The sequence below is a fragment of the Agrilus planipennis genome, unplaced genomic scaffold, assembly GCF_000699045.2.
Source record: "Agrilus planipennis isolate EAB-ADULT unplaced genomic scaffold, Apla_2.0 scaffold78, whole genome shotgun sequence".
NCBI classification, from domain to species: Eukaryota; Metazoa; Arthropoda; class Insecta; order Coleoptera; family Buprestidae; genus Agrilus; species Agrilus planipennis.
This window is the reverse complement of record NW_020438928.1, coordinates 232,464-245,192: the sequence shown is the minus strand read 5'-3', so window position 1 is coordinate 245,192 and position 12,729 is coordinate 232,464. Positions and strand designations below refer to the sequence as shown.

Below are 12,729 nucleotides of genomic sequence, written 5' to 3'. Positions count from 1 at the left end.
TTCGCAAATAGTTAAGGATGTGGGCTGTTCTAGTTTTAGGGAAATGCGAAGTTTAGCTCAGAATAGGAAAGAGTGGAGGTACGTGTCCAACCAGTCTTAGGACTGATGACCTTATGATGATGATGATGAGAAACATATGTGCAGCGACTGAACAATTTAACTATCAATATCAATAAAACAAAAATAGTAAGTATTAAGGAATAGTGGACATAGAAAAAAGGAAGAAATATAGAAGCCGTTTAATCGAGAAGTAGAGGTGCTTAATAAGTTCAAACATTTCGACTTTTGTAGAACATATGTATAAGAACGATGGTCGAATTGGAGCAAAATCTTCACAAGTTCGGGAAGAGATACTGCAAAATTTATTAGTTAGATCGATAGTTGTTTATGGATTGAAATATGGGGATGATACGTTTTAAGGAGACCTAAAGCTAATGCACAAACCACAAGCGAGAATATGTAAGATTATTTTGGGAATATCTGAGTTACAGATTAATTATATTAGACTAACTATTGAAAGGGCAATGTAGATATTTGAAATAAGAAATAAGATCAATTCTGAATGACATTATATGAAAGCATGGAAACATAGGCTGATGACTGGGTGTTTAGGATGTATTATTTGGAAAATAAGACAACATGGCATTTAGTGTGTAAAGAAGCAGAAAGAAATTAAAAACAAGAGACTATGAATTTTATTGATGGGTGAAGTGATAATGTAGAAAAGATACAGAGAATTTACTAACCGAAGCTTTAAGGGCTGCCTTAATTAATATCGGAAATACATGATTTTTTCGACTAGACTAAGATAAACCTGAGAGAATGTATTTTGTAATGAAAGAACGTTATAGTTCTTGGTAATTCCCATTAGTATCTTAAAACGCCAAAATTACCTAAGTTATACGACGATGTGAATAAAATGTAAAAAACCCCGCCAAGGGATGTAATAAAAATGTGCATAAATAAATAATATTTGTAAGTGTAATTCGCTCCTTTTATTTAATGACTTATAGTCTTCCTGCTTCGTCAGAAGCGAATAAATACTTAAGAGAAACACAATGTTTACTTTTCTTTGATTTGTTTCAAGTAGAATTGTATTGGATAGACTTCTGACGTTTTAACATAGAATAAATTGAATATAAAAGGAGCAGAGCCAAATTTTAATCAACTTCACGCTCAAATAAGTGTCGTAAATCTTGCTATTTCTGCTAAAGTTCTCCATCAAATTAAATTCCGAGTATGCCAGGAAGTATTGATTTAAGTTAATATTGGACTAACCACCCATTCAGTTCAATTTTTACTTTAAATCTCAATTTGGAATTGTTTAACGAGTAAAATTTCCTTTTACATTTCGAGAAGCAAAATGGTTTGTGATGTAAGACACAAAAAAGTGGTGAAGGAATTATTGACTCTATCTGTCTATTATTAATGTCCTTAATTCAATACTAGAAAATCATACTTTTAAAACAAATAAATATATATTTTATTGTAAAAATATTAATTTTAGAAAAATTATAAGGGTTTTATTCTTAAGTATGAAATTAGTTCAAAGGAGTAGTCATGATTTAACAGAGTCCTCTGGATTAACATAAACACAGATAAAGATAAAAGCCATATCTATCTTTCAAGAGGAATTTCCCTACCAGTCTTGAAGCTTAGTTAAATCCAACTTAATTAATGAATATGCATTGTGTTAATAACCCTCATTTGTTAAGTATAAAATATTTCGATTTACTTCGTGCTTAATGTTTTTAGCAGTACTTTTGTTTTGTTTGTAAGTTAAAAAAGTTGTACTAAGTCATTTACAATAATAATTGCTTAGTTTGTTATTTTTTTACTATTAGATACCTACTTTAAACATTGATTTCTATTAGTGGGCATATTTTTGAAGAAAAACGTTATCAAAATCGACTGCTTTTTACCAAAACATTTTATTTTATTGTAGAAACTAATAGTTCCTGGTATGCAAGAGAAGAAAAAGTAGTAAAAGAGCGAATATAAAGATATGAGACGAAAAATTAGAAGAAGTGGCTGATTATAGATATCTAGGAAGTCAGATAAGTCAGGACGGAAGGAGGAGTAGGGATATAAAGCAGAGGATAGCGCAGGGTCGTGTTGCCTTTAATAAAAAGAAGTCATTTCTATGCTCGCGAACGGTTAATTTAGAAATTTGAAAAAGATTGTTAAAGGTGTGAGTTTAGAGCGCAGCGTTGTACGGGTGCGAAACATGGACAGTGGGCGCGGCGGAAAAGAAAACGTTAGAAGCGTTCCAAATGTGGTGCTAGAAATGAAGAGGTATTAGAAAGAATAGGAGAACAGAGGACTCTATGGAAGTCAATAAAAATAGGCGAGATAGGTTGGTAGGACACCCCAGGCGTGATGGTGTAGTCAGAGACATATTAGAGGCAGAAATAAGAGTTAAGAGGGGTAGAGGTAGACCTAGGTTAGATTACTGTTCGCAAATAGTTAAGGATGTGGGTTGTTCTGATTTTAGGGAAATGCGAAGAATAGGAAAGAGTGGAGGTACGTGTCCAACCAGTCTTAGGACTGACGACCTTATGATGATGAATAGTTCCTTTAAATTATACCTTATAATAGAGGTATCTATTAAAATGCAAGTACTCCAACCCAACATAGCAAGGGTTTAAGCTGTATTCCACCATAATATTTAAATCAAACCTGTCGAAACATTATTTTAATAATTTTACTACATTATGGTAAAAACCGCATTAAAATCAACTACGAAATATACCGATTCTAATTGCCAGGTGTAAGTTGGTCTAATTTGTTATTGGCTCTTAAATTACCGCGAAAAGTGACGACCAATCAAACGCTCCGCCACAGTTTATAAGAATTATGTTTCGCATTTCAGAGTTAGTCACCCTTCGTGTTTAGGAGGGTGTACTTTCCTCCATACTTTTTTTTTGCATAAACATTAATGATTATTGCTATTCATGCCCAATGTGATGATTAATGTATTAAAAAGCAACAGAGCGTCGCATTATATTTTAAATAAAATAAAAATGAATATTATAGATATATGAATATGTAGATTGTATGCGCGTATTTCCTTATAAGGCATAAAGAATTTTTAATACTCTTATTAGAGTCACAATGTCATAATTTACATGATTATTGATATGATATTTATTCCTATAGGTAGATGGAAGAACACAGGAAGCAAAATTTCGTATAAGTGCGGGGGGTGTTGGTAGAAATATATGCGAAGCTCTTGAGAAACTAGGAACAATTCCCACATTCATATCTGCTGTTGGCGATGATGATCGCGGAGACTTCCTTCTTTCTTCCATTGGCAAAAAGTCACGGTTGTATGTGCCTAAATTGAAAAACCAAAGGACCTCGCAGTTTATTGTAGTTCTAGACAATAATGGAGAATGTAAACTTCTTCTCGGAGATGGGGACATACATAAATTAATAACTCCAAAAATGGTAGGTCTCAATTTGAATTTTAATAACATTTTGTATGAAAATTATAAATAATTTACGCGCTTACACTTTAAACTTACACAATTACTGTGTTTATCCATGATATATTTATTATTTATTAAAGGACATATTAATTAAGTACTATATTGAGAAGTAAGTAATTTTACTTCATGATGATAATGCAAATACATATATACATATTTATACTTTGAATCACTGTTGAAATTATTTGATTATCTCCTATTATCTTTTAAAATATGTGATACGTTATCTAGTTGGTTTGAGCTAGAATTTTCTTGTAAACTAATACGTTATATGGTTATATTTTTAGGTACTGGACGCTGAAAAAATAATAAAGGAATCTCCATTGATCGTTTTTGATGGAAATTTATCAAGAGAAACAGTTTCCACCCTCTTACATTTAGCTGAGAAGCACAATATCCCTGGTGAGTAATATTTATGCACTATATTATTTTTCTAAGACAACTAAAGCATAAACAACATGATTTGCTTTATGAGCACTTGTAACGCCCACAGCAAGTATTTAATTAAATTACATAATTTTTAGTAAGTTAGAATTAAAAAGTCCAAATATTTATAAAAGAAAAAAATTTATTCTTATAAATATTTTGTTCACAAAGATGCACAAACTGTCGATAGTATTTCATAATAAATATAAAAATTACAAATAATAACAGTACGCAAAAAGCATCTAATTACAGTGGTATTTTTAAATGCAAACTTCTTATTCTGGTACAAAAATCATATTTTTAGAGAAATAAATGCATTACAATGTTACAATTGCTTTTAAAAACTACAAAAAAATATATATCTTAACCACTTTGTCAATATGGACGGATTATTTAACATAAAAACTGTTATGCCTGTAACAAATGCAAAAATAATTATGGTCCCTGTGCCCCTTACAAAAATTTAATTTAATTTTTGTTCTTCATAACAAACATTCAGTGAAATAAATTTAAATTCAATAACCCAATGAAAATAAATAATTTTTGAAATTTAAAATATAAAAGAAAAAGGTAATTGAAAAAACCGTAAATAATATTATAACAAACGCTCCCTTCAAAACTTCAATTCGTCAGGTTCTTTTTAGAATCCCCTAATTGCTGCAAGCATAACAAAACAGGCCATCTATATAATTTGCGCGTGCTTAAAAGCATCAAAGCCATTAATCTACATTTTTTAAACATACAGTATTAATATAACATAATCATAAACTTAGAACTTAATTGCGCAGAAGGGCTATAAATATAAAAAATATCCGTTTTTATATGTCTGTAATGAAATAAGGTGTTCTACCATGTTGACTGTTGTTCAGGATGCATTTGCATAATTAAATTTCGTGCTTCGCGTCTCTTCTCGTAACTTTGCTTTGCTGCGCGATACAATAAAAGAGCTGCAAATCCGTGGAAAAAGAATGAAATCACAGCCAAACCATAAGACCAGCTGAGATAGTTCCAGTTAGGATACATGAGCCAGTCTCTTCGAAAATGAGAACCACCAAAAACAGCAACAGCAAGAAATAGTAGCACACCTACAGAAAATAATTTTCTATAATATAACTGTACATTGAGATTGTTTAATTTAATAGGACATTGCACAATAGTAACTTACTTGTAATTGCTGTGCAGATAAAGTCTATTGCTGTTAAAATCCATTCATACTGTAGAACAAATTCTAAAGGCCATCGACATAGTTGCAATGCCATTAAGATTTGTGAACCAAAACTTAACAAAAAACCAATTGTAACGAATGCCTGAACAAACATGAGCCATGGTGGTAATAACCATTCTCGAATCACATAGTATTCCTGGCTGAAAATATGATGACACCCATTGAAAAGATGGTCAAATTGATAGTACGGGTAGCGAAAACTATCGAAGCAATACTCCCACAAACCCATGTGCTTGAAACTTGAATAAGTATCATGAAATGACTGGACCCAGTAGGGACTGCAAAATTAAATTTGTTAACAGGCAACAATCTCAACTGTAATAAAAGTTAAATTTAACACAATCCTCTAGACACAATCTAAAACTATTTTTCACAACAGGTATTCTACATTAACAAAATTAGGTACTATTATATCAACAATAACCTACTCCATTACCTGGAAGTTAATTTTTATAAACTATATATTTGCTTTCACATAACATTCTCCTACAATTTAATAGATCTTAAAACCCAAAGCTACACCAAAGAACCAAGAAAGCCCTCAAAAGCTTAATTTAAAACCATTATCGAAAATATTTAGTGTCCATTATAGTAATGTCATGTCAAAACAATGAGTAACACAGTCACTTACCTGCAAAAAGCAATAAGAAGTAATAATCCCGCAATGTACGTTAAAAGTGCTCCATGCACAAGAGTATTAGGTGCTTTAGGATAATCGTTTTTTTGTACGGTCATTTTGAAAATTTAAAAACCACCTGCTAATATTTGTTTACCACAGTACACACCTAAAAATAATAATAAACTGAAACCATTGAAATTAGGTTAAATGCGACCACTGCCCTTCAAACTTCAAACATGTACGCCATCTAATATCTAGATATACGTACTACTCTTTCCTGTGCTTCTCGAATTTTTGGCGGCAATTCTTAAAAACGTTCATTATTTTTGTATGCCTAAACGTAGGAAAATATTCATTATAATGACTAGTTCCTTTATAAATGAAAAAAGAAAAATCATTTCGCGTTTATATTTTTTAAAAAAATATTACAATATCTAATAATTTTTTGAGATGGTTGAAAATAATCTAAACTAAGAGACAGGAAAGTTACATATGCTATTTTAGTACGGCTTCTATGCATTTATATTAACTGTGTTCATAAGGGTTGTGCAAAATTATATAATTATTTACAAAGAATAACTAATTAATACTTGTGCTTGTACATTTCTTAAATCTAGAATTTATTAGGTAAAAACAATGGAATGCTTACAATTCTACAATAAAATTTACTTAATCTCTGTTTGTATTATAGAATATTTACAATAAAAAACATATTCCAAAAAAGGAAGATGATTTATAACAAGAAAAAATTCAGTACAAATTTGGACGGATAAAAATTACAAAAGGTACTACACATAGTAACTTATTACTAATTCACAGGTATTTCTAAGCTTTCACTTCTCTTTCTAATTCAAAGCGCATTTGTGAGTCCTTCATCTCATCCTTTTTCTTCTTTTGAATGTAAGCATCTACAAAAAACAAAGCTGAAGAAACCAAACAGGCAGCAGATCCTATCACTGCAAGGGCAAAAGACCATCCAAAAAAGTTATTATCATGTCCAGGCATCCAGCCCTTCTTATTTGCAGTTGAAGCAAATATTATTACTGCAATGCCACCACAAATACCTGCCACTAACAAAATAATTGCCATCACTGTCACAAGAAGCACAAAACGTTGCATGTCTGGCCCACAACATAAAAAATAAAGCAATGCCAATATTGCTGATATTAGTACGCACACAAAACATACTGTGAAGAAAAATTGAGTAGCTACCATAAAATCAGGTATAAGGAATCCTCTAATTTTATCATATCCTGTCGTGAAAGGGTCGTACACCCACCGACATCCTACAAAAAACCTTCTTTCATAAGGATCTTGGGGATCTGGTAGAGAACGAAAACAATGACTCCAAAGTCCCAACCTGTCCAAATTAGCCCCTGTTATACGGTAATCTGATACTAACCAACTTGGGGTTGCAAAAGCAACAGCAACTAAAACAAGAGCCAATGCGAAAAAGCCCAAGCCTATATTCCCTGCCAGAGAGCGCTTCTTCATATTGCTTGTTTTCTTTTCAATACGAACTTAATACGCACACCAAACACTTCCACGTTTTTCTATATTCTAATTCAACAGCATGGGAATATTCTTAATAGCGTCTCTGCCCTCGATTGCTAAGGACATGAGGTTTACGTTTTGTTTTTTGTTGTGAATTGTTATGACTAACATACAAAACCCTTTTAACTAACGTTTGGCCACGCCTGCAACTGTTACACGCACACGTAATGTTTGCCACACTTTGTAAGAAGCGGCAAAATTTATTCACAACAATATTTAGTAGAAATCGTTAGACCATTAGAGAGCCAAATTTCAATAACATTTTACGACCTAAGTATTAACTGATTGGAAAGAGCAGTTATTCAAATTAAAAATAAATCAATTCGGACACCAATTTCTAATGATGTTTAAGATCGACGGCCTTGTTTACACTTCGATAATTATATTGTTATACTAGCCTTCAAATAAATTTAGAGGCAGGTAGTAAATAAGTTTTTATACTTCCTGATACCTACCGTGATTTGTTTTACGAAAGTGATTGACGAGAACATTCTTTTATTTTGCATTTAGTAATAAGTAAATAGATGGTTAAATAGCTTTTTATATATCACTTCTAACAAATAAGATGGTGGCTTTTGTTTTTCAAAGACGACTTTATTTTACGCTGTCTGAGTGTTAATGAAAAATATAAAATCTGATAGTGCATTTTCGGTCAATTCGAGTTTCTCTTCCAATTTGCTTTATTGAAAATTGAATTGAAAAGATTTACGTACTAAAGCTTGTGCCCCCTTTTTTTGAAAACTAAAATTGTATTTTCAAAATTGTTATAAAGCAAAATGCTGTAGCTTTTTTTGAAGTCATTTCTTATACACCTTATAGATGGGCTTTAATTATTTTTATTGCATGTGTATTAATGTTTGCCAATCTAGCTTGTTATTGCAGATACATATATGGCACGCCTGTATGATGTGTTGCATAATGACTAACGTCTTTTTTAGTGTTGTTTAATGTTTTCTTGTATTTCATACTATTTTCCGCTTCATAGCGATGACAAACTGAACATGGACACACTCATACATGTACGTGTCTGACTTGTGAATTCTGCAATTGTTACTTAAAACGATCATCTTTAATGTCGTCAGTATGAAGAACAATTAGCTACTTTATCTATCCAACGCACTACATAAGCAAGACACATTCTTTCTTATTTATAATGAATAAATGGTCTCTCAGGGTTAACTAGGCGGCAGGTTTCACTTTAATATTACTATAGCTCAAGGCGACTCATTACACAACGTCATTTAACAAACCCTACCACACCTATTAATGGGCCATTTTTTTTTTAATTCTAGTTTAATATTTAAAAAAGAAAAGCACATACTTTGTTTGTTTTTTAATGCGTGAAATTGTCATTCATCTTTTTGCACATTGTAAACCAATCAAATTATTAGGTGCAAAAAAATTTAGCCAAAGTTTTAAAAACTCGATAAAAACTTTATTATGTGTATCTAGGTGACTGAGTAATAAATGCAAAACAAGTTATATAAACGATGATTTATTGAAAACTTAATTTATGGGTATATAATAAACTTTGATCATCAATTTTAAAAAAACGTATTATATTGGCATGCTATACATAAAATACTGAATAAACTATACAAAAAATATGCAGTGGCTCAAAAAGATTCTTTTATTTATTTATGCCAATTTATACAGTATTCCTCTGTAAATTAGTTACCTTCTTATTCTATCTTTGCAACATCAGTGTTAAAATAAAACTATACAAAAACACGTTATAAGTTGTTAATACACATATTTGGACGGATACAGTCAATACTATTTTTACCCTAAATAAAGCTTATGATATAAATATAGTTTAGATTTTGGCAAATTATATCTAGTAAAAAGTGTATCTTTTGCTTTTCTACACTAATTGTTATAAAATTTGTGCTCAAAATTGCAAATAGGCACAATGGTTATATTGTTTTACAATAATTAGTCATTTAACATATTGTCAAGAGCAAACAAATGAATAAAAACAAAATACAATGGTCATATTTACACCAAAAAGGTGTTAATATGATCTCAATATTAAAAGATAACAAAGACTTATTATTTGTAAAGATCATTCAATTTAGGAAGTCTGCCAAAGGTTTAGTAATCATTTTGTTTAATTGCACTTTATTGCATATATAATTAAATATCAGTGTGGGCAGCAGGCTTACGAACATCCATGCCATATTGAGAGCCTTCATCCTCATTTCTCAATTTTCTAAACCGGGCACGACGACCTTCCACCAAAAATAAAGAGCCTGCTGGCAATAAGAGTAGAGAACCAACAACAGCTAAAGCAAATGACCAGCTAAGATCGTTATGTTCCCAGTTGGGCATCCAGTCACGTCTGTCCCCATTTGCACCAAAAATAATAACTGCTATGGTTCCACAAATACCTGTTCATAAAATAGGCATTATTTTTACCAACTTGTGATTATAAACAACATTTTGAATTAATACCTGCTATAATAAGATCAGTTCCAATACTATACAATAGGATAAGGTACTTATCATGATGTCTACTGCAGAAAATGTACATCCATGTTAGGAAGGCAGCAATTAACAACAAAGTCATACACAGAGTAAAGAAAAATTGGGTTGCAATGAAGAATCCTGGTAGAAGAAAATCATCAATAATGTAATATTCCTCCTCAAAAACCCACCAGCAGCCAGTGAAACGATAATCATAAAAATGCCTAATGTCTTCAAACTTTTGAAAACACACTTCCCAAAGTCCTAAAATTTAATATTAGCTTTTACAAATGAGTACCACTCCTATTTTCATTTGTTTACAATGACATACCTATGCGTAAAAATTGGGGATTACTAATTTTTCCATCGTTTACTAGCCAATAAGGGGTGCAAAAGGCAATTAGTATACACAAGAATCCTATTAATGTAACCACTACGGCACAAAGGCCTGTATTCGTTTTTATTTTCATTCTTTAACTTTAAATTCCACTTACAATAAGGTTATGCTTACGACCTCTTGCTCATTCACTTTCAAGTCTATGATCATTCACCATTACAAACATCATAGATAAAAAATATCAAACACAGGGGCGGAGTAGGAATATAAGTATAGATTAACGACTAACATTTTTGTTTCAGTACTTTTTGAACCAACCGATGTACCCACTGCTATAGTACCTTTTCAGACACCATTTTGGAGAAATATTGATATTATTACACCAAATTTGAATGAACTTAAAGAAATTGCGAAATGTTTAGGACTTATAAAGCACTATTCATCATGCAAAATCAATGAAATTAATGCATGTGCCAATTTAGCGCTAGCAGTGGCAAATAAAATTAATACAGTAATTCTAACACTCAGTAACAACGGTTTAATTATTGCTAGAAAGGAGGATTCTACCGAGCCATTGCTTAATTTGTCCTCAAATAAAACAAAATTACCTCGTGCAAGACATTACCCTGCATTGTCTGTGCAGGATTTAGTAAATGTAAGTGGAGCGGGTGATTGTTTAGCTAGTGGTATCATTATTGGCATAATAAAAGGATATTCCGAAGTGGATTGTATAGCAAATGGGCTTTACGCTGCTGTCGATTCACTTAGGTCAGAAAGCGCTATTCCCAACAATTTTTCTAAGATTTTGGACCAAAAACATCCGATAAAGTATACTTCTATTAATTAAAAAACTTTACATTTAAAGTAACTTTATAATTTTTATAGATTTGTATGATTTGTTTTAATTTCATATTTAATATATTTTATAGCTGAGATGTTCAAATGTTTTAATTTCATCTCTGTCTTAAATTTCCCACTACAAGCCTAATTAGAACGCATCAAATAATTATTACTTATCTATTTATTCTACTTTCAATATTTATACCGATATTTCAAAATTTCCCATCTTTTTGCACATTGTAAACCAATCAAATTATTAGGTGCAAAAAAATTTAGCCAAAGTTTTAAAAACTCGATAAAAACTTTATTATGTGTATCTAGGTGACTGAGTAATAAATGCAAAACAAGTTATATAAACGATGATTTATTGAAAACTTAATTTATGGGTATATAATAAACTTTGATCATCAATTTTAAAAAAACGTATTATATTGGCNAATGTTTAAAATTTTTAAAAATTAATTAAAAGCTGCATAAATACACCTAATTTATCGTTATGTATTTACAAACCAACTATTATAATATTACAACAACGATTATGTGATTAAACTACGATTTTGTTGCAACATTTGTGACTTGTTTTAAAACTTCATCTTCACTTAAATTGGATAATGGGGCAGAAACTTCTTTCCCCTTTTCTAAAAAGAAAGTTAGGTGAGTTAATCTATCAACAATACAATTTAATATGATATTGTAAATATAGATCAGTAATGATAAAATATAAGAGCAATTTGAAAGTACATATCTCACCATATCTTGCCCATACTTTGGGTTGGATATCGGAGCATTCCCGAATTAAAATTGGCAATTTTGGATTTGAAGTTTTGATCTTAATATAATGATTCTGAATGAAATTTCTGAAAGGACAAATGCAAATGTGTGTTATGTAATTACATTAGAACTGAAAGCAATATCCATTCACCTAACTCCTTCACTTGTTTTACTTGTTTGGCACAAATGTATCCTCAATTCTTTCAATGCAGCTGAAAATTGACGAGCCATTATTACGTATACGTTATCGTTTTCAATTGTTTATAGTTTTAGAATGCAGAAAAAATATCAGGACTTTCTAGGTTAAATATCAAAATTACAACATGGCTAAAGTACTATAACGTAAACATGTTTGGTAGCATTTTCGTACTTATATTAAATCTTATAATTTCAGTCTTTCAGTATTACGAAATTAATTAGAAATTGTTAGCAACAGTAGCAATCGGCATAAAACTTACTATTTTATAAATTTAGCCCATAATTTGTACCTATAATGTTCATTTACATATGTACAGACCGTTCGATGTTTACGTAGATACAGCGCTTAAATGAAAGATACGAACATATCAAAGTAATAAATCTCTAGGAATTTATTTATTATCTATTTAAATAATTATGTAAAAATGTACCTAAAATCTCCTGGTACCAATGGTTTTAGAGTGTTATTTTAAATAGGTATTATTCACATTATTTTTGCTGAAATATGTAAAATAATTCAAACATAAAAAGGCGCTCGCGAAATAACTCCGAGATGGAAGGTGTTTACCATGTTTTGAAATATCATAAATATGTAAAAAGGTACGTAGAATCTCATCTTGCCAACGGTTTTCGAGTACGGTGTCAAATAGGTATATTGCGGCATTAATCTTTGTTAAAATATGTAAAATAATTCAAACATAAAAAGGCGCTCGCGAAATAACTCCGAGATGGAAGGTGTTTACTATGTTTTGAAATATCATAAATATGTAAAAAAGTACGTAGAATCTCATCTTGCCAACGG

At 31.0% G+C, this 12,729-nt stretch overlaps 5 protein-coding genes across 5 annotated transcripts in view; 1 reads left to right on the top strand and 4 right to left on the bottom strand.

Moving 5' to 3' along the window:
• The window catches only part of LOC108733691 (ATP-dependent 6-phosphofructokinase-like), a 16,767-nt gene extending 5,588 nt beyond the window's left edge, over window positions 1-11,179 (top strand). The window contains exons 2-4 of the mRNA XM_018464966.1: window positions 3,160-3,450; window positions 3,779-3,893; window positions 10,421-11,179. Of these exons, the coding sequence (XP_018320468.1) occupies window positions 3,160-3,450; window positions 3,779-3,893; window positions 10,421-10,965 (951 nt within the window). The 3' untranslated portion in view covers window positions 10,966-11,179. The remainder of the gene's footprint in view (window positions 1-3,159; window positions 3,451-3,778; window positions 3,894-10,420) is intronic.
• Window positions 4,461-5,956, bottom strand: LOC108733732. The gene is made up of 3 exons (XM_018465023.2): window positions 5,774-5,956; window positions 5,083-5,420; window positions 4,461-5,002 (listed from the first exon to the last, which is right to left on the bottom strand). The coding sequence occupies exons 1-3, from the start codon at window positions 5,875-5,877 to the stop codon at window positions 4,764-4,766; spliced, it is 681 nt and encodes a 226-aa protein (XP_018320525.1). The 5' UTR covers window positions 5,878-5,956; the 3' UTR covers window positions 4,461-4,763.
• LOC108733734 lies at window positions 6,266-7,726 on the bottom strand. Its single transcript, XM_018465025.2, has one exon. The coding sequence runs from the start codon at window positions 7,253-7,255 to the stop codon at window positions 6,587-6,589; it is 669 nt and encodes a 222-aa protein (XP_018320527.1). The 5' UTR covers window positions 7,256-7,726; the 3' UTR covers window positions 6,266-6,586.
• On the bottom strand, window positions 8,927-10,312 carry LOC108733733. The gene is made up of 3 exons (XM_018465024.2): window positions 10,113-10,312; window positions 9,770-10,045; window positions 8,927-9,705 (listed from the first exon to the last, which is right to left on the bottom strand). The coding sequence occupies exons 1-3, from the start codon at window positions 10,249-10,251 to the stop codon at window positions 9,452-9,454; spliced, it is 669 nt and encodes a 222-aa protein (XP_018320526.1). The 5' UTR covers window positions 10,252-10,312; the 3' UTR covers window positions 8,927-9,451.
• A 249-nt stretch (window positions 11,180-11,428) lies between the features above and the next one.
• Window positions 11,429-12,078, bottom strand: LOC108733704 (NADH dehydrogenase [ubiquinone] 1 alpha subcomplex subunit 2-like). The gene is made up of 3 exons (XM_018464981.1): window positions 11,881-12,078; window positions 11,709-11,815; window positions 11,429-11,596 (listed from the first exon to the last, which is right to left on the bottom strand). Exons 1-3 carry the CDS (start codon window positions 11,958-11,960, stop codon window positions 11,508-11,510), a joined length of 276 nt encoding a protein of 91 aa, XP_018320483.1. The 5' UTR covers window positions 11,961-12,078; the 3' UTR covers window positions 11,429-11,507.
• Between the last annotated feature and the right edge of the window lie 651 nt (window positions 12,079-12,729).

What these genes read in the sequence shown, in the direction of transcription:
- LOC108733733 (XM_018465024.2), bottom strand. Translation starts at nt 10,251, where the DNA reads ATGAAAATAAAAACGAATACAGGCCTTTGTGCCGTAGTGGTTACATTA. An exon ending in TCCCCAATTTTTACGCATAG is followed by an intron (nt 10,046 to 10,112) that starts GTATGTCATTGT and finishes ATTAAATTTTAG; the next exon opens with GACTTTGGGAAGTGTGTTTT. An exon ending in AACTGATCTTATTATAGCAG is followed by an intron (nt 9,706 to 9,769) that starts GTATTAATTCAA and finishes TTTTATGAACAG; the next exon opens with GTATTTGTGGAACCATAGCA.
- LOC108733704 (XM_018464981.1), bottom strand. Translation starts at nt 11,960, where the DNA reads ATGGCTCGTCAATTTTCAGCTGCATTGAAAGAATTGAGGATACATTTG. An exon ending in AAAACAAGTGAAGGAGTTAG is followed by an intron (nt 11,816 to 11,880) that starts GTGAATGGATAT and finishes TTGTCCTTTCAG; the next exon opens with AAATTTCATTCAGAATCATT. An exon ending in CAAAGTATGGGCAAGATATG is followed by an intron (nt 11,597 to 11,708) that starts GTGAGATATGTA and finishes CTTTCTTTTTAG; the next exon opens with AAAAGGGGAAAGAAGTTTCT.
- LOC108733734 (XM_018465025.2), bottom strand. Translation starts at nt 7,255, where the DNA reads ATGAAGAAGCGCTCTCTGGCAGGGAATATAGGCTTGGGCTTTTTCGCA.
- LOC108733732 (XM_018465023.2), bottom strand. Translation starts at nt 5,877, where the DNA reads ATGACCGTACAAAAAAACGATTATCCTAAAGCACCTAATACTCTTGTG. An exon ending in CTTCTTATTGCTTTTTGCAG is followed by an intron (nt 5,421 to 5,773) that starts GTAAGTGACTGT and finishes TTAATTTTGCAG; the next exon opens with TCCCTACTGGGTCCAGTCAT. An exon ending in TATCTGCACAGCAATTACAA is followed by an intron (nt 5,003 to 5,082) that starts GTAAGTTACTAT and finishes TATTTTCTGTAG; the next exon opens with GTGTGCTACTATTTCTTGCT.